The 25,813-nt window shown below is 42.5% G+C and overlaps 1 protein-coding gene and 1 long non-coding RNA gene across 2 annotated transcripts; both read right to left on the reverse strand.

Moving 5' to 3' along the window:
- Positions 1–10,397: 10,397 nt before the first annotated feature.
- LOC9266595 (uncharacterized) lies at positions 10,398–14,826 on the reverse strand. The gene is made up of 5 exons (XR_001543011.3): positions 14,710–14,826; positions 14,370–14,628; positions 14,181–14,292; positions 12,260–12,314; positions 10,398–10,818 (listed from the first exon to the last, which is right to left on the reverse strand). It is a non-coding gene; the product is annotated as an uncharacterized lncRNA (long non-coding RNA).
- A 4,264-nt stretch (positions 14,827–19,090) lies between these two features.
- LOC4329416 (galacturonosyltransferase 8) lies at positions 19,091–22,678 on the reverse strand. The gene is made up of 3 exons (XM_015771504.3): positions 21,791–22,678; positions 20,120–20,644; positions 19,091–19,726 (listed from the first exon to the last, which is right to left on the reverse strand). The coding sequence occupies exons 1-3, from the start codon at positions 22,586–22,588 to the stop codon at positions 19,448–19,450; spliced, it is 1,602 nt and encodes a 533-aa protein (XP_015626990.1). The 5' UTR covers positions 22,589–22,678; the 3' UTR covers positions 19,091–19,447.
- Between the last annotated feature and the right edge of the window lie 3,135 nt (positions 22,679–25,813).

Below are 25,813 nucleotides of genomic sequence, written 5' to 3' on the forward strand. Positions count from 1 at the left end.
TCAAAAGATTCGTCTCGCGAATTAGTCCAAGGTTATAGAATGTATTTTGTAATTAATCTATGTTTAATACTCTAAATTAATGTTAAACATCCGATGTGATAGGGTCTTGAAATAAGTCCTGTTTCCCAGACACAGCCGAAGGCTCCTTGCTCTTCCCTGGTCACCTGGGTTTTCTGTCCATCGTTCCCATCGGATGAGCCTGCTGCGCCCAGCCCCCAAGCAAGGCAGCTCTCCAACACACACATGCATGACTATGGACAGTTCTAAATTCTAATGGGAACACTAAACGGGAGGTATGAGATGATCTCCCCTTCATTTCAAAACTGGATTATTTTTTTGATAGTACTTCTTTAACTATGTATATATTTTCTTCTGCTTTTAAACTAAACACTTAAAAAATTATTGGTGATCAAAATTTCTAAAGTTTAATCAAATTATTTTATAAATGTTAAATATTTGTATAGATATATACTATTATAAAATGGAAGATATTTTTGTCAAAACTTTTGTTACGTCATCCGTGTCCAATTCCCATTATGCGTAGGAGACTGCGTGGGTCATGACTCGCGAGCAACCTGCGAACGAGAGTCCGTGTGGATGTGGAGATAGCAAGCGAACGAGACTCGCAAAGTCCGTGTGGATCTTATGTACATCGTTGCCCACTTTTGTATCATCTGATTCCATTTGTATTATACCAAACGGTTAACAGGACACGTAGATACTTTCTAAAAGAATATGCCAACTGAAAAGGTTGATTAAAGTTGCTAATTCCTCCGTCAATTCTTGCTCTACTTGAGATAAAGCAGGACGACATATCGTGCTTTCCCGTATGATTGATGTTCTTTTTCTTCATCATGTCTGATTATTTATCCGTTGATACATGTATACAAATTAAATGATCTTTACCTTTCTAGTATGAATAAAAAAACAAGACGAACATATCAGTAGTAGTTCTCAAAGAAAAAACATATCAGTAGTGGGGGCATGATCAGGAAGATGTTAGAGGACACCTGCGCTAGCGGCGGCGTTTTTTCAAAATTTTCAAGTGTTGGTACCGACAAACAAAGTATTGAAAAGGAAAAAGAAAACGTTGCAATTGTGTGTACACAAGTGCACAACTTGTAAATACGTTCATCTCGATTGGGAGGATGAAAATGTTGTGGTCAAGCACGGATGCTTTTCAAATAAATTGGCTCGTACAACATGTAGTGAAATCGTAACAAATTGGAAGCATAATTGTCATAATACTAGTCACCAACAAATCTTTTTTAGATAATAGATTTTTCATTAATCCGGTCTCTATATCTACAAAGGATATACATAGCCAAAACACATACACGAGATCATAGACTCTAAACCTCACACTGAGGAAAAGAAACAAACACACACACGCACACAAAAAAAAAAGCGAGAAGACTTAGCTCCAACCTTCATCGAAGACTTATTCTTTCCGTCGCAGTGCAAGACGGGGAAAGAGGAGAATTAGAACTAGTCCGAGCTACCTATATTCGCATCATCTCTCCCTCTGCAGAACACAATCACCATCTGCTGCCAACTTTTATGCTTTCTGTCTGCCATCGCCATCCAAAACACCTTACGCCCTGTCCAAAACACCTAAGCTGCAGCCGCATTCTGAACGCCCTTAGTGCGTCACGAAGCGTCCTTGCTGCGCCACCACCATCTTCTGTAGACCATCGATATCACTGTCGCTTCTAGAGCGTCGTGGAGCCGTTTAGCATGACATGCACTGCCTCTACAATCAAGAACTTGTCGAAGACGCTCCACTGCAATCGAGACATAACCGTAACCAGACCTTTGCGTCGATGCTTGCTTGGTAGCAACCTTCCCTATGATGCAGTCATCAAGAACCTTCGTTGCTGTCGTCCTTATCTGCATCGGGCGAGCCAACGACCATTGCATTGTCAACCAGCCCCGTCATCGATGATCACCATCCCTTGTCCTCACCTGGTCATGGTCAGAACCAGCGCCGGACCTCGCCAAGTCACCGCCATCCCTAGGACACCAACACCAAGAGCATCCGCCATCGTCATCACAAACTGCCATGGCCGAACCAACCAACCACCACTATCACCATACCCATTAGTTGAGCCGCCGTTGCAGGGGGAGGGCTAGTCCCTCACCGCTGTCCGTCGTCACCAGCCCTCTCCTCCTGTGACCGAGGAATGGACGGATCGGAGGACTAGCCCCCGACACCGCCCAACATCACTATGTCGCCACCACCAAGAGCGCCGACGCCGCTAGTCCTCGCTGCCACCACGTCCACGGCGGCATGGCCACACATCATCGGAGTGCAAGGCCGGCCGGTAACCACCTCCACTGCCACCTTTCTCGGCCACCACCGACGCCATCACCACCATCACATCGGTCGATAGCCATCAAGCGGCACCGCCATAGCCTGGACGTCGGCCACCGTCAGCGTCACTACCGTACCTCCCTGAACGACCACCATCAGATCCGAAGCTTTTTTGGAGCGCCACCAGTGGATCCGGCCCTCATCGGAATGACAGTCATCAAGCCACCAACAACCAATCTGCCATCCTACCGCGCGCATGCAGGAGCCGCAAGTAGCAACCGGTGACCAGCGCAGCTAGTACACCTCTCCGCCGCCACATCGCCTTAGAACAGCTGCCTTCCGTTCCGATTCATATTTCTCCGAGGGCGCCATTGGCATAATTGAGTCAGTAACAAATTGAATTGAAAATGAAAATGGAAGCATAATTGAGTCACTAACGAATTGAATTGAAAGAAAAATAAAAAAATGAGTTTTGAAGTTTATGATATCAAGGGTGGTATTTGGAGTTAGAGAGAAAAACTAAGCCGCTGAATCAAGACGCTCTATATAATGGTACATTACTAGTAATGGTACAAGGTAGGGGAAGGGAGCCCACCGATTTGTATTTTCTCCTCGAGTTATTCTTTCATCGTCAATTAGTAGAAGAGAGAGCGAGGGAGAGAGTGGGCGCAGGCAGAATCAGAAGGAGAGGGAGGGCGCACGGCAGCAGCAGAGGGGAGCTTGGCGACGATCGGAAGAATCTCCATCTCCAGACCTCTCGAAGCTCCTGATGACAAACAAGAAAAAGAAGTGGTCCCGGTTCCAGCTGAGCAGCTCCTGTGTCCGGCCTCTTTCAAGGTGACTGCAGCATCATTGGAGACGCAAGGTGACTGCAGCATCATTGGGGACGCAGATAGCGATGCCTCCTGGCTTGAATTGGCAGGCCGCCGCTGACACCAGCAAGACGGGGCATATCAAGAATCGCAAGCAGAAGCGGTAGACGGGACGCTTCAACCGGCGATGAATCTATTTCTTTAGTTGGTTCCATCATTGCGTTGAATCTCTTGAATTCATCCCTTCATTATCTTTAGTTTAGATTTTCATTAGTTGTGATGAGTTAGTTTAGATTGGCAAAAACCAATATAAAGATCATAGCTCTAGAGATTAAGCAACTTCTTGCTAGGTATTGTTTGGTCCTCGATTATTTTTGTCTTCTGAATTTTAGATAATTCAGAAGAAAATCCGGTTCTTGCAGCCCGATTTTCTTGTTCGTAGGTTCTTTTAATATGAAATCTGAAAACTTACATAATATTATTAAACTATTATAAATTTTATTTATTTTAATGCTACTACATTACTTTTTAAGTAAGTATAGTCATTAGCAGTGTATTGTTTATATTATATAAAAAAATATATATTATAAAATTTATGTACTTCACTTGATACATGTTTATATATATATATATATATATATATATATATATATATATATATATATTATAAATTTGTTTGGTGCTCCATGGTGCCCGGGCACCATTGTTGAAATTGAGTATATATCCAATTCAAATGAGTATGAAACTTTTTCAAATATTTAGATATTAACATTAACTACTTTACTAACTAGTTCAAAGCAAGTTTGAACTGAATTTGAACTTGTTTTTGTTAGATTTTGATTCTAGGTATATAGCATCCAAACATATAATTAGTTAGGTATGTAATCATGGATTGTGAGATAAAGTTAAATTTGAGTTGTTTTGTTGTTAGGTGTAGGTATAAATCGAATTCTTATAACTAGGTATATACTCATAATTTGAAAATTTTGAAATATTTGAATGATTTTGTGCATTTGATACCATGGTGCCCGGGAGTAACCCTTCCCTTAACGGATCGATTTAACGGAATAACCCTGAATCTACTAAACTTCTGCAGACCGGGTTGTTTAATTAAGTAATTAACTAAATAGTTTATTAGTTCAAATAAATGCTAAATCATCGGCTGCATGCAAAACATTCGGTTGGAGTTTGTTCCTATGTGCTCGCCTTGGCAGAATATGCTCTGCTTCTAACCGTCAGAAGATATGTAGCTGGCCAATTGAAAAAAATGGCAGAACATCAGAAAAAGAAAATGGCAGAACATCATCGAAAAAACAAATTGTTGGCAGAACAAATACCAATTTTTTCTCTATGTAACGGCAGTTCATATTCTGCCTATTGATTACTAATTGCAGTTTATGTTTACATACTTAAATAGGTATGTTATATTTTGCTCAGGATAGTTTCTGTTGGTATGGATGTACAACACAGCCGAGTTGAGGGATGATACTCTTTTTAATCACAACGGCATAACAGAATTTGTGCAGCAGAAAGCTATAATCCCCCTCCTGAATCAATGGATGGTAGAGATAACAGAATATCTTCTGCTCTTTCACAAACCGATTCCATTCACTATTAGACATAGGACTCGGCAGAAACAATTGCAGAACATCTTTTGCTCCCCGGCCCATAATTTGTGACGTCTGTTGTGTCCATTCAGGTCATTTCAAATTTGTAAGAACGCATAGAACAAGGAATAAAAAGTGCAGAATACCTTCTGCCTGTTAAATTGAATCTCATCGTCTATATGAAGCTTATAAGACTTGAAAATGAGCAGAAACATGAAAGGAAGCAGTATGGAGTATGTGACCTAGGAAAGGAGGCAAGGAGCAGAACATCGGTTAGAAAGGGAGCAGAAAACTAATTTGAACAGAAGCACATCTTCTGCTCCTTCAACAAAATCGTCACTAAGCAGAAGACGTTAAGAAAGGCAGGAAATTAAAAAGAAGCAGAAAAATATCAACTGGAAAGGAGCATAACATTATTTGTAAACGGAACAGAACATCGATTGGAAAGGAGCAGAACATTATTTGGAAACGGAACAGAACATCAATGGGAGAAAAAATGGTTTCTGCCAATCGTAGTGTCCATATTCTGCTCCTCTGGCGGATGAACTAACATGCATTCAAAATTGTTTGTATCCCATGAAAATAATGGTTATCATTCTAAACGGGTTGGATGACATGGCTAATTAACACGCCAATGGGGACTCCGAAATAGCAGAAATTTGCACTGCCACATAGATAAGATGGGAGTAGTTGCTCCCGGTAGTAGTACATACATACATACATATATATATACATACATACATACATATATACATACATATATATATATATATATATATATATATAAAATAGAAAATAACTATTTACGCCTTTACCTCTAGTTTAAAAATGTATAACATAATAAATAGTCAATTTATAAATAGAAAGCTACCCAAGCAATATTTACAGTGTATTATGGTCATTAGATCTATAACAAATGTCACGCTCTAATTTTTTTTTTATGGAACTATAGATATTCTAGGACTATCTATATGATGGAATAATTAAAACATGCATATACTATTACCTATAGCATTTTAGAACATTTTTCATAAAGAAAATTATGTTGATGCTAAATGTCATTCACCTTTCATACCAGTGGTATATAGAACAATTGTATGACAAGGAAAGTTTTTCCTTGGATACACATGCTAATCCCAACAAGTTTAACAAGACCTAGTCAGACTGTCCTGATCGGACGTGCTTCACTGTTGCCATGAAATTGATGTCAAAATTCCATTCGAGCTGCTCGCAATATGACAATCTACTTTGGGGAGTAATTAAGTCTCGTCTGGCCAGCCCATGTTAAGGCCAACATCCCATGCCTTATAACTCATAAATAACCTACCGTCATGATATGATCATAGCCACTATTGATGCAACCGTTGCTCACATCATAGCTCAACTGGGAGACATCAAGATCAAGCCACATGAGTTTTGGAATCTGATTCGGCCACCTGCTACATTGCTGACTTCAAACGGCCGCCAAATATGCATACAACCTCTGTTTTCGGCCTGTGATTACTTGATGGAAAGATCTCGGAGTCCTCTTTCCAAAGGATCCAACCTCATCTTAAAATTCCATCTTAGTCATCCGCCCAAGGTATTGTGTCATCTATAATGGGCCTATGAGCCCGTAACTTCGTCTTGGACCCTAGCCTAAGTGGGACCCATATGGGGTGCGCCCCAATCTGGTGGAGCATGACCTTAGAGACCCCTTGGTCATCATCCCAACTCCTTAAATAGCCTCCTTAAATAGCTAGGTACCTGTTAGTATTTCTTAACGACATTACTAGAAATATAATTCCCAGCAATGACGCAAAAATACTCCTGGTTTATTATGGTTACAGAGTTCATCCGCAAGCGCACGGATATAACATTGTAGCATTTCACCCGAGAGTATTCCAATGGTATCGTATTTATTTTATCCCGTGGAAAGATCATATAGAGAGAACATTGACTAATAATTTATATATTACTTGTGATAATCATATTCTAAGCAGGGGTTAAGATAATCTAAGGGTAGAGTGACACACAAGCATTAACTACTCATTCTCATAATATATCATCTAACCTAAGTGGATAGAAAAGAGAAAGATAATCTATTCCTATACTTCTAATATACATAGTATACATACATTATAGTTAACTGATATACTAGCTAATACCCTCTATTCGATGCCTTCCTGGTACTTCGAGAAGCCATCACTGACTGCCGAGTTCCTTACGACAGTCCGTCATGACCATACAACCCGGGCTAAATACGGAGGAATACCCTCCCCAGGGAATTAACTTAGGATTATATACCGGCGCGGAGGAATACCCGTACTGAGCTGTCACCATCAGCGGCCCACCTCTCATCCGCAATATATAACCCCAAATAATAATATCCCGTAATCTAGACACCACGCCTAAACTACCAGATACTACTCTAATATCATTGTCATGACAGAGTAATTGCATAAGTAAACATTATACCCGCACCAAAGCATCTCCCAGATAAGTTAGCTGTATATTCAGTATAACATGAACATAATATAAAGTAGATATTCATATATTCGGCAAGTATTTTAATACCATAAATATATAAAGAAGAGTATTCTAATAAAAGTACAAAGCTTACAAAAGAGAAGAGAAAAGCTACTAGAGTCATACCCGAACTCTTCGGAAGGCTTCCGGACTCCTGATTTCTACTCTATTCCTATTCCACCAGCTAGATACTACTAAACTAAACTTGAGAGAAATGAGAGAGCTATTGCTTGAGGTGTGTGGGTGAAGTGAGAAGGTGAGGAAACTTGAGAGAAATGAGAGAGCTATTGCTTGAGGTGTGTGGGTGAAGTGAGAAGGTGAGGGGTTTATATAGCACCCCAATGATGTTTGTGACGGTTGGAATGGTCAGAAATACCCTCCAACCGTCATTGAGAGCTAATCCACACCGTCCAGAAGAAACCCTGCATCCAGCGGCGATGAGAGAAGTTTGGCCAAACTTGGGGCCGGCCCAACCAACCCATGGTTCAGCTGGCGGCCTCCTCTGTTGTAGGGGTGGGCTTTCGGTCTAGACCGAAAAATCGGCCAGGGTTGTTCGGGTTTTTAAAACTTCAGTCTTTGAAAACAAGAACCCGATATTTGCAACAAAAAATTCATGGACCGACATTTCGGGTAACCGAAGTGTCGGGTCGGTCTTCAGTTTTACCCGAGCTGACCGATTTAACAAGGTGCACATCGAAGTAAATAAGCAAAAGCAGAACAACCAAACATGGGAATGCATCAAAATTATCAATTACGTCCTGAATATACAAATTCACAAAGAGATTAATCAAAATCTCAAACAAAAAGTCATAAAGTCATAGATTACATTTCCCCATTGACTAAATCAATAAACCAGAAACCCCAAGCCGGCATCTGTTGCTTGCCTACCTCCGGCGCACCAGCTTGCTCAACCCTCCTCGTTCGCGGACGATTGCTCAACCCCGCGCGGCCGCGCCTCCAAGGCGACCAACTGCGGGTGGCCGAGCCTAAGCCTGCGGCGTTTCTTGCCTCACCCCTCAGATCCTCGGTTCATGGCCTCATGGGCACTGGGCAGTGGAGCAATTGAAGCTTAGAAGGGAAGGGGAGAAGAGAATGGAAGCTCATGGGAAGAAGCGGAGGCGTGACTGCGGGATGCAGTTTTCTCGTTTCCGTCGGCGGCGGAGTGAGAGCTTGCAGAGATGCCGCATCCGTGATTTCTGTGTGGAGGGGAATATGGGGATAAGTGATAAGGTGTTTTTTTCTCTTTAAAGGAGGGTTAGCTTGTGGGCTGTACACACGCAATAGACTAATGGGCCTGGAAAAGAATACATGCAGTTGGGTTGATCGGTCCTTCGGTTTTTTCGGTTAATTAACGACGATGACCGAACTCACCGAAAGAACTTCGGTCTTTTAGACCTAACACACGATGTTGTGACCGATAACTGGAAATTCGGTTTTTTCGGCCTCGGTTACGGTTTTTTCGGCTTCGGTCTTCGGTTCACGGTTTTTATGCCCACCCCTACTCTGTTGTTTTTCTCCGCAGACTTGTGAATTTTGGCTCAGTTTGTCGTGTCAATTCTGAGTTCTTGGCCCATTCATACATAAGTCTGGTTCTCGACATCGTCCGATTGATTTATCGTCTGTGTTGATGTCGATTCTCCTCCACTTTATGGTCATTCTCTGAAAAATGTTAGTATACCTAATACTAGTGGAATATTATTATTTTAATATATTTATCCATTGCAAGCATCACTAGTTCTCCTCTATTTTAGTAATATTGACAGTCGAAACTGATCGATAACGACCGTCAACAGGACCTCTTTATAATTTCTCGGGTTTTGTTAGATTAAAGTTTTAGCCATTGCTACTTTACCTTGTAGTTACGTGTGTTGGCTATACCACCTAATTGCTCGTCTTCAGAACCCCAACTTATCATGTTTATTCAATTCCTATTTGCAATATCATATTGCTTTTATCTTGTTCTTACTTGTTTCTTCGATTTGCTTGCAGGAATAAGATTGATCTGCACCAGCAAGATCAACAACCAAGGGGGAGGTGTATCGATCGCTAAGGCGTAACACAACGACGTCTTGTAAGGTTGTAGTCGGATCGTCAACGTTGCTCCCAAATCGTAGTTATCTCAACTCACCGAAAGATCAGGCCAATCAAAGCCGTGAGCGTATCGAGTGGAGTTCAAGGTTTATCACGTCGTCATCTTCTTGTGTATTTAATGTTCATCTAGAATTCACATTGAGATATTTTCTTATTCTTGTGGAATTCTTCTACACAAGCAAACTTCTTCTAGGTCTTAATGCCATTACTTGCTGTACCGTATGCTCAAGTGATGAGAACATCTACTCAGCAATATAATGCATAAGGCTCACAATGGTTGTGTCCAAAAAGTATATAGTAGACCTAACTAATAGCTGCTTAAGTGGTAAATATGAAGTCTTGGGTTTATATGTATACAACACAAAATATTGTTGCTACCAGAATTAAATATTGTATAATAACGTTGTACTTACATAGTATTAGTTTACCTTTATAAGTAGTTGTTTTAGACTTTTTTTTTTTGCTTGGTGACCAGCTTCAGCACTATGCCTTGTTGAAGAGTTATCCTCAAGAATTCATGTTAACATGATTGAGTTGTTATTCTTCACGTAATCAACACCCCTGGAGTATATATACATGGGTCATTATATAAAAGTGAAGCCAAGCCCACATAAAAGCCTATGGGGGCTTATGTCGAAGACAAAATCAAATCAGAGAGATTTTGTATAATATTGTTAACAACGGAATTTTGCATCAAATTCGGAGAAGAAAGAAGAAGATCGAAGCAGATTTGGTGTGGAATCGAGTTGAATTTGGAGTCGGATTGCGCATCGGCTGGATACCGTATTTGCTAGAAGACAGAGTGTAAGTTGATCAAGGTTTATGAGGCTGATGGCCGATACAGCCAATATGATATGACTTGTGCTCGGTCTGGGCCTATATTAGAATGACTATCATTGCCAATTAGAGTAGGGTATTTGAGTCGATTTGATAGTGATTCGGTAAGAGTGTCGTAGGCTCTCCAGACCTTCCATTATATTTGAGAGATGAAGTGAATAATTCAAGTCATCAAACAAGCATAATGAAACATCGGACGCCTCGAGAGAGAAATATTGAAGACATTGCTAAGCCCTTAGCCTGCCAGTCAACTTCAGCCTGATATGTGCCCGTCAAACCACTCGAAGGCGGCGACCAGATGTGTTACACATTCAGGAAACTTGACAAAAATAGCTAAAGATCTACAACCTCTCAAATATTCCTAACTCATACTCATGTAAATCTAGTTCCCAGGATGTGCACTAGTGCACTAGATTCACACTTTCATCTTAAACATGATTATACATAGCAAACACAACTAAGATAAAAGAAACTTAAGACTTACAACAACTTAATAATTACATAGACCGACCGGCCAAATAGACTTATTAGAGAACAGCGGAAGCTTGACTACCCAATCACAAGCACATCGACTAGGGGTTTACCCCATTAAGTTCTCATCCTAGAAGAAGCAATCGGAACCCGCATCACTCAAAGACTAAATCTAAACCTGCAAACAAAAGGTTATATCAACAGCAAGTCAGTACATTAAACAAGTTAACTTGTTTAATGTACTGGCAAGCACAAATCAATCCTATCATACTACATGTAAGACATATATTCAAAGGAAGGCAATATGTAGTTTAATTTCAGCATAAAGCAAGTTTTGTTTCGCAATTCTTTTGTAAAGGAGTTGATGCTTCAATTAACAAAGACAAGTTTTAAGTTTCATTATTAACTTCTTCATAATTCCATCATAATCAATCTCTTATTGTCATACTTAACAATAAGTCATAATGTATCACCACACACACAACTCAACACATTTATCAATTTCAAACCAATGTCACATGATTACATTTTTAAAACATAGTCTATACTCATGACACATCACCAAAGCGCTCTTGACTGTGAGCACGGCTAATCGATTAGTTTAAATACTCATGACACATCACCAAAGCGCTCTTGACTGTGAGCACGGCTAATCGATTAGTTTAAAGAACTCTGCAGAGTTTGTACACCTTTACCCACATGATATGATAGAAGCCTAGAGGCTACACTCTAGTTGGTTCAGTGCCGGCCAAGTACCACACACTCTACATTATGAGTGCGGACTAGAGGTCACAACGAATCCTTTACACTACTTAGAATCTAGCCTTGCACCAGCACGATACGTGTTCCTCCATCCTAGGCATACTTGGAAATATGTCTAGAACCGTTAAGTGGTGGGCCCACGCCTTAAACTTAACGCCGTGGTGGCGGACACGACGGGAACCCACCACGTGGCACAATACCGTTGTATTGGACATGTTTAGTCACCTAAACTACCACGTCGGGGTAAATAGGAAGCTCCTCTGAATTATACGAACTCATACACACCGGCCTACCAGAATGCAAGGCTAGTCCTAAATAGATTAATCAGCTTAGACCATCCCATACTAGCACATGTGGATGTACGAATAACTTTAAATGGGTGACACAAGTTCGGTCCTTATGGACTTGGGCAAACACTCCCCCTATCGGTATGCAACTAACACCATATGCACACCACTTGCCGCCCAAGTATAAAATCACATTTTACACATTTTAGTTCGCAAATACCCATCATATTCATTTTATTCTAGCAAAGGTTCATGTATCAAAATCACATTTTAATTATAGATGGAATGAGCATTTGCATATTTCTAAGCATGGCTAAGCAAGTAGTTGCACATAGAGCATATATAAACCCATTTGAGCACAAAGAGTGTACTCTAACCATTTCTAGGGTTTCAAACAGCAAGAGGATCAATTATTCAAGGTGGGGGTATGTAGCAAATAGGTCATAACTACCTTAACCCAATTTTAAATACCGATATAGTCTAAGTTCACATGCAACTTTGCAAACAAATATTTTCATTCCTCAAATCATGGGATTCAATGTGTTCAAAGGATGGGAGGAGAAAACTTGCCTTGATCAGAGAAACGTTAGCACCTAATCCAGTCCTTCACCGATTATGCAATTATCTATATAAATGACACGTTATGCAATTAAACACCGAAAGAGCTGAAAATCCAAAATGCTCTAAAATGCATGATTTATGCACAGTGGGTTGGTACTGATCTAAAATGAATTTAGGTGAAATAATATCTATTTTATCTTATTCCATTTGGGAGTTATGAATTTTAGAATTTTTATCGGTTTATAGTAGTAGTCTTAGGTAGTGTTATAAAATACTTTTGTAAAGTGATTTTTATTATATTAGACTTCACAGGGGTGTGGAGATGTGTTTTCTAAGACTAACACATTTGGTTTCACAATTTTTGGAGTTATAGTGATTTTCTTATAGATTTTACAAGTTACAACGTGTTTTAGGCATATAGTGTTTTATATGTTCATGACTTTTGAGTTATAGGTTTAGAACATGCTACTTCCTGTTTAAGTTGAATAAAAGGAATAATTTGGTTAACTAAAACATTTTTATTTCACATGTTATGGTCTGTACTACTATGGTTCATATTTTATAAACTAGAGATGCTCTAATCTAAACTAGCAATATATTATATTAACCTAGAAATTGTCATATGAGTTAAGTTCTTCTAAGTTTTAGTGGATGAGTATGGAACTATGGCCTCACTGGTCAATCAAGTTTTTATTTAGGTTTAATTATACCTAAAGTGTATATATACTTATACATGTTTATGTATTACTTAAATAACACTATGTGTTTAAATTCTTATTTCACTAAGTTAAGGTTTTGATCTATGTTCTCTACAAAAGGTGCCAAATTTTATTTTACTATGTTGAAGCTAACTATTTGCTGGTTCTATAGAAACTTTGTTCATTTCATTTGGACTAAAAATAAATTCTCTACAAGTTTTACAAATTAAAGGTTGCTCTATGTTAGTAAATCCTTATATGAATATTTAGAGACTTTTACTACACAGTAAGTATATAATCTTATTTCATAACATGGAAATACGTGTTTTGGTGATCCTATAGAACTTAAGTTTATTCAAATTGAAGCTAAATTGGGTTCTACATGAATTTCTAAAGTTTAGCTTATCTAAAACTAATCATTTTAGATATAATAGTTTTAGAGGCATTTTATGCAAAGTAAGTAATTACTTTTATTTCACCTAACCAGAGAGTGCATGATGATGAATCTGCAGTTTTTGAGTTTGTTTCAAAATGAGTTGAGATGAATTTTCTATGTATTTTATAAGTTTGTACATGTTTTATGTATGACCTATCTTAGATAAATTTTAGAGACATTATTTGTACAGTGAGTGTCAAGTTTTATATTCCTGGAATAAAGTTCATAACTTCAAGAATCTACAGCAACTGGAATCACTTCAAAATGAGCTATATTTGATTTTATATAGATTTTACAACTTTGTGCATTTTTCTGCTAAACATATATTTGTTTGGGCATTTTCTTAATTATTCTTCAGATTTTAAAGGATGGGGTCCACATGGCTGTGAGGGACCAATATGCACAAAGGCCCTTGGGGTTTCTAGGAATCAACCCGCAGTCCTAGGCCCATATGTCAGTGTGTTTCTACAATTGTAAACGGATCCCTGCGCTTAATCTAATTCACGGAAGTCATCCCTCTGCTCTAGACACAGCAGAGCTAGCCATGGCTGAGGTCGATCTCGAGCTCGCCGGCGGCAAACGGTGGCTCGCTTGAGGTTGAGGTCAAAAGATAAAATGAAGACCAAGCTCTCGCGATTCCATTCCTCTAGTTTTCTTGGTTATGGGACATTGGAGTAGCGCCGGCGGCGGGTCTGAGCGACGGCTGTGCTTAGGCTGCTACTGCATGCTGCTTTGGGGCCTCGTTTTCGCTAGATACATGCATGCATGTGCTTCCTAAGGAGTCCAGGATGCTCACCGAGATGCTAGACAGGACTGGCAAAGCTTGGTGGGTGACGGCGACTCGTGCAACTGCTCGGCGGCGGCAATCTCCTCTGGGTCGACGATGATAGCTTGAACAGCTCCAAGAACTGGCATGCATGCAGTCATCAAGTGTTAGTGAGGTCCCTATGGTGGCGTATGTGCGAGGAATCGAGCAATGGCTCACCGGAGAGGATGGATTCGGCAGTAGCGACGGTGGCAGGTTCAGATCGGCGCCGAGGAAAAAGGGGCGTGTTCTCCGTGCTCCTAGTGTCTCCGATGGTGATTCTTGAGGCGTCTTGAAGAGGAAGTCGAGGCAAACTTCACGGCGCAGCGGCTTGGCTTGAGATAGATGGATTCGGCCAGGCGACAATGATGACGAAACAGCGGCGCTCCGATGCGTGCTTCAGGGCGTCATCGGCGAGGCTTTCGTTCCCGGCGATTGGCTGCATGGTTTGGAATGAGATTAGAGGGAATAGAACCGGCATCAAGAGGAGATGATGGAACACTAAACAAGAAGAGATGACCGTGGCTCAGAGAGGCTGTCGACGGTCGTCTCTCCCGCGGCCTGTGATGGAGATGAGAGCAGCGGAGAGGCAGAGGGCCTTCTCTCTCGGATTCGTCGGCTCTGGGATGGTGAGTGTGGCTGGGCGACGCGTCTGAGAGGAGTTGAGGGTGAAGCTCGGCGTTGGCACGTCAGCTCCACGCGTCGAGCACTCCCTCCGCCAACGATCTCTCTCTCTCTCTCTCTCTCTCGGCTGTTTAATCGGCTGGAGCGGTGGAGAAAAAGTTTGACAGCGCTGGAGCAAGCTATAGTAGCTGTCAGGTGGGGCCAGGGCGAAGTAAACTAGGTGGAAGAGAGAGGTCTGGGTAGAAACATGGGTGAGATTGGTTTTTGATGAATTTCCGGAATTATTTCTTCCCCCTAAGTTTGCAACTCAATATCTTAATTTGTGGACTAGAAGAATTAGTGTAGATTTTACTGGTGGTAGATGATACATCTAGATTCCATTTTCTTTGGTTTCACTTAAACAAAGATGGGCTATTAGAAAGCTAGATTGAATTTTTAGGAGGCTTAAACAGAGGAGGAAAATTCTAGAAAAATTATATTTAGGCATGATAAATAATCTAGTATTTGAATAAATTATTTTCCATGTTCACTTATGAGCAGTTAAATGTACTTTTGGATGAAGTATGGCTTTAGCCGATTAAAATTTAATTTGATTCCTTTTAGTTTCCTGCTTTGACTGATTAATTTGTGGTATTAAGCTTAGTTATTAACTTGTACCAATATTATAGTGAATTGCTTGTGCTAAACATTGTCTATCTAATTTTTTTCCATGGTTTTTAACTTGCACATAATATTTTAGAGAATTAGGATTACTTTACTTTGTATATGTGTTCCCACTTCATAATTGCACCTAATATTGTTACAGGGATTACATTAAACTTCTTTTGAGCTGAGAAGATGATATTTGAGTTTAATATTAAGTCCACATGTTATCACCCAAGATTAACTATAGGTTTGTTTAGTAATTTTAACCCTTTTATGAAAAGCGAGACCATAATCCAAATGCACAAGGGACTCGAGCCTAGGCATGTATTATGCACATGTATGCTCAAATGCTTGATGACATTTCTAGTCTAATGTTGGGAATGAAAAGGTTTTATTTTGTTCTCAAATTTTAATCATGCAATGGTTTAAGTTGGTCATCACCTAAATTAAAACGGAAATTTTTGGCTCTCAAAAATTGGAGAAGTTAACCTCTAACTATTTTGACAAGAAATTTTAAGTCCTAGAATTTCGGGTATGTTACAAAGAGACCGCCGTATATGGTCTTGTTTGTATTTTATCTTTAGAAAGGTTTGACTCGGGGTATAAATATGAACCCCCCCTAGTATTGTAATACGGGAGACAATCCAATACAACTTCAGCGCATTGCCACCCTTTTTGTTTTTACTTTTCAACGAGTTCGCTTTGCAAGAGGTAACACGTCTCGATGGCTTGTGCTATTGGGGCTATTATGTCGCTTTAGATGTTTTAGTTCTTTTATCATGGTCATATGCTATCATATGTCTTAGCTAATCTAGTCTTAGTATCTAGATTTATCTCTATCGATTGGTTCTCACTTTAGGGCTCTTGCTGGTATTGGCTAAATCTTCCTACTAGATTAGATTAGTTAAGACATCTACCATCCTGAAAAGTAATTGTTTACTTGATTATTTAGACTCTAGGTTTCTTTATCTACTCTGTGATGCATCATCCCTAGTCTTTTATTGAACCCTAGAAACTAATATGGAAACAATTATACTTAAGTAAAGAATCAGAGTTTCAGCTGATCTTACCTAATATACATGCTTTTTTACATAAGTTTTATGTATATTTGCCACTTATATAAATGGATCCATTTATATAGTTATATCAAGCTAAGATCGGTATCGACTGGGTTATCTAAAATACTAACCGGTCATAGTTTGCCTATATAAGTCTATACTAGAGTATTAGCTGGTATAATATCTTTTCTTTCTCTAAATATTGTTCTATCGACTATTTACATGATATCGTCTGAAGTCTATTTATCAAACCCAAACAAATGATATCATAACCGATGAGGCATATTTAGGGTTTATTATGTTCTATTTTACCAAGTCCTTAGCCGATCTGGTTTAACTATATCAGCTGAGCCGACCAACGATACCCTATCGGCCTATCGGCCGATCGGCTATCGGCTGACTAACTCTGCTTTTCTCTTTCTTGCTGATTGTAGGATCAAATCACCTGGCACGCCCTTGACACACTCAAGGTTAGCCTTAGACCTGCACTGGAGTTAAGCAGATCTCCCAGACCGTAGTGTTTCGCATCAACAAATGTATATCCAAATTTTGCCTTTGACATATTCAGTAAATAGAAGTCCACATAAAAAGTCAAATAACAATTGATGATCATGATCTCTCTCAGCTCTTCTCGCTTGCTTGTTGGGCTGTTGGATTTTTCTACTGTGCATGGGTGGATGTTTAAGGAGTGTTCAGTTCGAGGCCTCCTAAAGAATCATGAGTTTTCTTAACCATGTTTGAATCGCTACTCAAAGATCAGAAGGCTAGTTTTTTATGTCAGTTTGATCCAACGGTTGTAATATTTTGAGTGATGTGGCTTATTGTGGTGATGAGAAAGATTAATTCTTTCACTACTTTAGATCTAGTCGAAACTATAACCTTTGTGGTTAGAACGGCCGACAAGCACAGGTCATACATCAACATTCAACACTAACCCACAAACAACTAAGTAACGAGTAACGATAGAGCCCAATGTACAACATTATGATAATGCCGGGCTTGTGGCAATAGTGACACATCAGCTCCAACTTTACAAAGAACGTGTGTCATTGTTGCTGGGCTTGCCGCCAATAAATACAAATGCATTATAATGGTCAAGCTCATTGCAATAACAACCAAGCAGTTCCGACTTTCCCTAGTGGACGCCAGCCAAAGTGACCATATTGCCACTTTCTACACACGGTTAGCACCGGGACACCTAGAAAGACGTCACCATGTGTCATTGTTGTCAAGCTTGGTTGCACCCCAACAACGAAGCAAGTATGACTAGGTCAAACGAAATGTGGTTGCGACCTTCCACAAAGCAAGAAGTGGATCCACGGTGAAGTCCTCGTTAAACATCCTAGGCCTATATATGGAACCTTGGTGTAGAAGCAGAAAGCCCCGAGACAACGCAAGATTCAACCAACAGTCATGGCTGCACAAGGAATGTTTCCCAAAGTGGTGCATCCATGGAGGACACGACGTTAATCGCCACCGCCACTCATCTTTTTTTGATCAAACAACCACCACCTATCTAGAAGTTGGAACGAGGTTTTCACATAGAGATCAGTACGGGGGAAGGGGAATGCCATAATGACACCTCCAAGGAAGAGAATTGCTCTTAGTGGTGTCGCCACAATTGAAGTAGGCCAAATTGTTGGAATTAATAGATGGGCCTTAGCCCATTTGAAGATTAATTTTTTAGAAAAATTACAAAAGCCCACCTCATGGGATGGCATGCATAGACAGTTTAGTGCCACCTTACCTATTCTAAGAGGGGGTACCTCCTTATAAGGGAGGATGCTCTCCTAGCCACTTGAAACATGTGATGTGGAGAGAAGAGGGGGAACACATGCGCGCACTCACCTCGCCTCGCCTGGCATGGCATGGTAGCACACACACGCGATGTACGCGTCAAATGATCCGCCAAAATTGGTTTCTCACCCTTGCGCAGATGCAACCTCCTTTTGCAGTTTTGTTTTGCTACGGGAAATTCAGATTTGTTTGTTTTGGAAACACTCCGAATAATCCGCTCGGTTACGCGGAGCGGAGATCGTGCAGGCGTCCAGATATCTCTATATAAGTTGAGTCGCTGCCTCCATGCAACACATGCTAAATCAATCTAGGGTTTGCCTCCTCCTCTGTACTGCGACGTCGCTCGTAGTCTACTCCATCCCGCTTGTTGGTGTGCACCGGTGATCTGGAGAGCAGGTCTCCGGAACCTTCGCCTTCGACATATTACACTGTGAGAAGGCGGCAATAAGGTTTTTGGGAAGCACTTCGCGCGACTGCTCCCTGTTCGACCACAACGGTTCGTCTTCCTCTTCGCTCACGTGCTATGCGCCGTTGTCAACGCCCACAACCGCGAGTACTTCCTGCTGAGCAACCGGTCTTCCGGTACCCTCAGTACGTATTCAACATATTGCGAATATTTGATCTGTTCATACTTTACTATCTAGTATACATGTATAGATCTTATGATGCGTTTATGCTAGCTTATATCTGCAATGTCATGATTTATTTATGGAATAAATTAAATCATTATGCGCTTATAAATTCAACATATTCAGTAGCAATTGGCATATAAGCCCGTTTGCACAATATTTCTCTACAGGAGTTCATTGATCTTCTGATAATTTGTCCTAGTAAGATTGTCTTCATATTATGAACATAGCACATGACTTTGGCATACACACGCTGACACGCATAAGATTATTACAAACGGGATGAAAATAATGTTCATGTTTTGAACAGCATTTTCACCATAACTTAATCGATGACATACAACAAGATCTAGAAAGAATTTCTTGTCCTCCGCAGTTCTAATTCGCAGGCTCCTGAGATTTCCACAAAACATGCGATAGTACATGTGTTAACTGTTACAGTGGCTCTAGCTCTAGTTACCAATCTTCCTTGATATCTGTAGAACAATGGCAAAGGCTTTTCCTTCTACGGTGGTGCAAAATTGCATTGGCGAATGAATGAGTCGTCGTAATCCACGTATTTTGTCCATAGGTGCCTGAACTGGTTCATACCGATATCCAGCCAGGGCTTCATGTTCCCGTTGAAATGCACAACAGCAGCGTTTCTAATCTCCTCCATGCTTATGCTTGGATTGTACCCGAGTCCAAGAACATGCCAAGATTTTTCCAGAGGCTTTGTGGTGGAGTAGAATGTGATCAAACCAGGAGGCAACGTTCCTAGCTTCCATAATGTCCTGTTCTCATTCTGCAAGATAGCATACCCACAAATGAAGTCATATACATGCATCATGCCCTATTCACTAGTGAAACAGAAGGCAATATCTACAGAAAGTTCCCGGTCACAATTAACTAGTAGTAAAAAGATACAGTGCAGAAATACTAATTCAACAACATATTGTGCAGTACAGCTAGGCCAGAACCACTGAGATTTTAACGAAATACGATCAAATTAACAGCATAACGATGTCCAATCAACTCCTACATGAAAGAGCTAAACAGGGGCTTCGTAGTTACTCTTCTTACATGAAAGAGTTGTTGCAGATTGCCATATCACAGAGAGCAGCTTGGCACACATTTTACCACACAGAAACTTCAAACAAGAAAAGAAAATCTACAACTGCATCAAAGAAAACCGTACCTGACTCTGCCAGTAATGATATTGCTCAGTACTCTTTTCTCTCCTCCAAGAATCAAGATCAAAGAAGTTCATGCCATATGCCCATCCACATGCATTAGGATTAAACTTCTCTTTGATAAGTGGGTGCGAGAAGTTCATATACTGCCAATACCGATGAAACGATCCAAAGCATGTTTCCACTGCTCCATTCACCTTCCCATCCATGTCAATCTTCCACAATCCTGTAAGATCCCGCTGTACCACAACATCATCATCCAAGAAAAGTATCCGGTGCAGCTTTGGGTACATCTCCGGCAAATAGAACCGCAAGTGATTGAGCATCGAGAGATACTTGGGGTTCCTAAACTTCATATTACTAGCATCTTTTGTAGCATTCTCAAGCTTGTTCTCAAAATAGAACTTCTGGAGGTTTGCTGACTCCAGTTGCCGAAGCACAGGAACATATGAGGAGTTAAGAAACTTGTAGTCTTCAAATGCTTTGACCTCATAGTGCGCGCCTTTTAAGTCCATTAGGCGAATTATCACCTGGGGATACATGAACATACTACTTTGAGCTCACTTTCAATAGTAAACTACTAAGGTTGCTATAGAACATAGACGAGATCTGAACGTAGAATTGTTTTTTGCATCGAAACTACAACAGTTGAAGGCACACAATAGCAATATACCAAAGAAGACCAAGATGAAATTGGCAACAGATTGGAGTCAGTATTGAGGTTCTAACATTTCATAAGGCATTAGTTAGCACAATAATATTTGTGCCATGGTGACACTGAAGAAAAACCTATTCTCACTTTCCAAGCGCCTAAGTTACTTAATACATTTTTCAGGGGTTTAGTCAGCTATAAAAGCATGTTCCCTAGTGGACTTCTCACAAGCAGATTGTCTAGTTCTAAAGTTCCAGAACAACTGACATAATTAGATCTAACAGACCATATTTGCTAACATCTGACAGTAACACATCAGCTCTAATTGGTAGCAGTGTCATTGTCATTGGGTCTTCCTTATCTTCACTAATTCTGGCAATATGTCGTTATTAGTCCGTCTTATTAAAAGTACATATAGTTCCTGCTCCAGAGCTCAAAATCAACCAAGTAGTATGTGCTTACAGCAGCAATAGTTCAAACATTGTTCAGTAAAAACAAAACAGAGTTTATCCGTAAGATCAAACGCTCAGCAGGAATGCCGGAATGGAATATGCTTAGGTTCCATGAGTTGTCAGGAAATCGTTGTTTCAGAAATTGCCGATTAACAAATTACATGGCATTTCAACGAGTAAGTAACCTTTGGGGTAATTTATGGCAGTGTTGCAAAACATGGATTATTCTTGCTTATACAAGACTAAAGATCAATTCAATTCAATCTCGTCTAATCTGTAGTTTTGGTGGCAAATGGCTAAAGTGAGCAAACACCTTACTTCTGGTAACGGTATGCAAGATTTCTTAGAACTTGACTAGATCTCACATCTAGAAAAAAACAATCATAATCACTGAAAGTGCCACTCATAGTAAGGTCAATTTTTGGCAGGCAGATGCTAATCGCCTCTAATAAGCAACCATTACTCTCAGACTTTTGTTGATTTTATAAGATGGTAAACAAAATCCTGTGCATAAACAATAGGAGCAATAGCTTAAGGCATCTGCAAGATGGAGGAAGAGAATTGGGCAAAACCTGCATGGCGCCAAGGTTCATTCGGTCGGTGACGACGTGGAAGACGTGCTTGGAGGGGTCGAGCGAGTTGGCGACGGCGGAGCGCACGACGACGGAGGCGGCGAGGACGTTGTCGGAGAAGATGGCGTAGTGGAACATGGCGGGGTCCTCGAGCGCGTGCGGCGGCGGCACCGGGTCGGCGTAATTCTCGGGCCGTGCGATCCGCTCGGCGGTGAGGCGGACGGCGAGGCAGTGGAGCGGCTTGGGGATGGACTTGGCGGCGATGAGGGAGGCGAAGGCGCCGCGCTTCTTGGCGCGCGCGAGCAACTCGTTCTGCGCGAAGATGGCGTCCTTGAGCCGCTGGATCTTGAGCTGCGGGTCGAACAGCGGCTTGGCGTCCGCGATGGCGGCGCGCGCGGCGCGGATCAGGTCCTTGGCCTGAAGGTCGAGCCGCCGCACCTCGTCCCCCGCCGACGCGTAGCCGGCCTCGGACGCGGACGCGGACGCCGACGCCGACGCGGCGGCGCTGAGGTCACGGAGCGTGGCGGTGAGGTTGCGGTGGAGGGAGGAGAGCAGCCGGAGGTGGCGCGCGCGGTCGAGGTGGAGCCTGCGCGACGCCGCGGCCAGCGCGGCGGCGGAGGCCGCCGCGTCCTTCGCCTGCTTCCGGATCTGCTCCGCCCTGAGCCGGTCCCCGTTGACAGCCGCCGCCGCCGCCCCACCACCACCTCCACCTCCAGCGGCGGAGGCTCCCCGCGCCGCGACCACCAGGAGGACAAGCACGACCCCCGCGACCACCGGTAGCGCGCCGCGTCCACCCATGGCGGCTACTACTTCACAAGCTCGCAATCTCCGGGAAGCCGTCGCATTGGAGGAGGGAGAGAGCTCGCAGTGTACTACTACTATCGTAGTGGGAAAGAAGAAGACGAGCGGCGACGGCGAATGCCTTTTTAATTACCGGGGGAAGGGGGGGATTAAGCGGCAGAAGAATTGATTAATACCCTCACTAATCACATCGCCGACACTGCACTCCACTCACACTGACACTGGGGCCCATCTGTTAGTACTACGAGGTCGCCATCTGGTGTGTGGGGCCCACAGGGGAGTCAAGGGGTGGGGCCCACCTGTCGGTGGCGTGGGGCGGGTTGTTTTTAGGTGGTAATCCACGAAGGGGAGGATGAGGATGGGGGAATGTTTGGTGTAGGCGAAGTGAACCATGTGCGATGTGCGGCGGCGATGGTGCGGTGGTGGTGGGAAATGCGAGGCGGCCGGAATTCTGGTAGTGAGCCGGTGGGAGAGCACACAGGCACGCGGCGCACTCACTGTCGGATCTTCTGCGCGGGGGCTAATCCCTGGCCCTTTGGCCACATGGACTGTTGGCTGTGATGCCTAAATCAAACCTCATCAAACTTTGTAGTCCCAAATTTTAGCATCAAATTTTGTAGTGCCAAATTTTAGCATGTTAATATTTGATAAAGTTGAGATGTGCATAGATTATATTTGAGACTAGTTACTGCTTTTGTCAAGTTTTTGTAAGAGGAGGATTGTGGATCAAACTTTGTGGCAATATTTATATATCTTGTTACTTTGTCAATTTTTGGTTTTATCACCCGCAAAAAAAAAAGGTGTCTATTAAAATGGTTAAGCTTAGCAAAAGGGTGAACAGCCACGATAGTTCTATTTTATCGCTTGTTTCTCTCTGTCAGCTAAGGCGAGGGATTAGTATATTTTTCGCCTCTCAACTCGCAACTGTGATACGTCTAATCTTCAATCCTCGGCTTAAGTTAGGTAAAATGCAATTTCGAAAGATTGAAATTGATGCAGTACAAGTTTAGTTTGACTACAATGTAGGAGTAGCTTTAATTTGCCACGGCATTTCTCACTGTGGTCTATTGGGATACTTTCCGTACGTTTGCTCGTTGTCTATTCAAAGGGTGGAAGTCTTAGAGAATTACTGATACTATTTATTATGTTAGTTAAATGTCGTTAGATGTGGCTATATCCCACGGAAGTAGGCGGTAGGTCGTGATAAGCCTGTTTATCCCTTGTATCCCTCCACGTCCAAATATGATATAAGAGCTCATAAAATTCTAAAGCCACCACGTTGGCAGACCAACCAGAAGTGGTTTCTCGGTATTACCTGAGTGCCTATAATTAAGTCCTAGCCCTAGTAAGCATATATATGTTAAGTGTAAACTAAATATTAGTAATATAGAGTTACATATGAATCTTAGTTTTCTATAGTTCTTCTCCACTAGCTAGTGTATATTTATTAGAGATAAATCTCTTTTGTATCACACTACTTCATTATGATTTATCAATTAACCTTTATTTATACTATGGTAAAATAATTATAGCTTGATTAAGGATGCATGAACTATATCTTTACACCATCACCTTCCCTGCGGAAATATAAATATGATACACCGTCACTCCTGGTGAAATGCTACAGCGGTATCCGTGTGCTTGAGAATTTATCTGTGACCGTAACAAATACCACCAACAGCACCGCTGTCGCCACTGCTGCTGGCCTCATGGAGCACAACACATCAGGAGAGGAAGTGGATGGACGGGATGCGCATTGGGACTGCGGACGACGATGGTGACGACACATCGCCATCTCCCTCTCCTCCCTCCTTTCCTCCACCGCTGAGGACCGCCTTCCTCGCCGGTCGCCACTGCTGCTCCCCTCCTCCGTCGTAACCTTGAGGTCGATGGCTGGGAATGGGGATGGGTTGACGCGGACGTGGTCAAGGCAAAGCTCGGTGACACGGGCAACGAGCACGGATAAGTGGAGGAGGAAGGTGAGGCCCGCGAGGACCGCGAGGAAAAGGAGGAGCAAGAGCATGTGGGTGGAGGCAGACGAGGATGGGGAGCTCGGTGACAACGATGCCACTTTGTGGGGGAGGAGGTGGGCTCTCGGGTGTCGCATGTAGAGGGGGAGCAGAGCGCCCGCACGGTGTTCGCCAATGTAGATGTTGATGTTCCCAGCGCCCTCCAATACATGTCCGTTGTCGAGGTTTTCCATTCTGCTTCCACCTCCCGACGCTTGGCATCCTCGACATTCCATAAATTGCTCTCTCGGTTCCATCCCACCGTAGTTAGCCCCGTTTCCCAACCTCTACGGCGACACCAAGAGAGAAGCTCCTGGGTGGCCCGTCGGTAGCTGATGGGAGGAGCCCATGGCGTGGGTTGCATCCCTCCTATGCCTCACCCCCTCCCACGACTTCGCTCCTTCTTCTCCCCATCCCTCACCTACCACCCCCATTGCCATCTTCCCTGCACCGCCACCAGTTAGTCGTCGCCATCACCACCTAGGGTAACAGCGATGGCAAATCCACTGGACCCAACATAGCTCCTTCGGGATGATCCTTAGCCATAACCGCCTCGCTTGTGGGTCTCCTCCTTCGGAGCGCTAGTGAGCCCTCCCCTCTACCATCGGCGCTGGGTCTTGAATCTTTACACCAGGCTCAAGCCACTGGCCTCAAATGAGATAAGAGGAGAGAAGGGAAGATAAAGAGGAAGAATTCACATTTCACTGACAAGTAGGCCCCATCTATTGACTCAGCAAGTCTAGAGATGGCAACGGGGAATTCCCCGTCGGAGGTTACTCCACCATACCCGCCTCCGCGGTGGGGAATTTTCCCCATCACCATCACCGTGAAATGCAACGGGGCAACATCTTTCCCCATCACCGCCTCCGTGCGGGTAATTTATCCCCGTGGAGCCTCCATCCCCGCTATCAACTTACTCAACAGTCAACATGTATGCATTTCTCATATCAAACAATAAAAGATTAACACTCAAAATAGCATCGTCGTCGGAGCTTAGCGGTGGTGAAGGCGAAGCCATGGCGGACTCGAGCGGCTGGTCGTCGTGTGGACTCGTCGTTTTCCCCTTTGTTGCCACCGAAGCCTTCACCTGCATCCACCATCAGCAAAACAAATAAGCCTACATGACGGATCAGATATTGACGGAGGGTGGAGGAGGAGGCCGACGTCCGGTGGCCGGTGCCGAGTCCACGGCGTCCTCGGACCTGGGAGGCTG

This window comes from Oryza sativa, chromosome 2 (assembly GCF_034140825.1).
Source record: "Oryza sativa Japonica Group chromosome 2, ASM3414082v1".
NCBI lineage: Eukaryota > Viridiplantae > Streptophyta > Magnoliopsida > Poales > Poaceae > Oryza > Oryza sativa.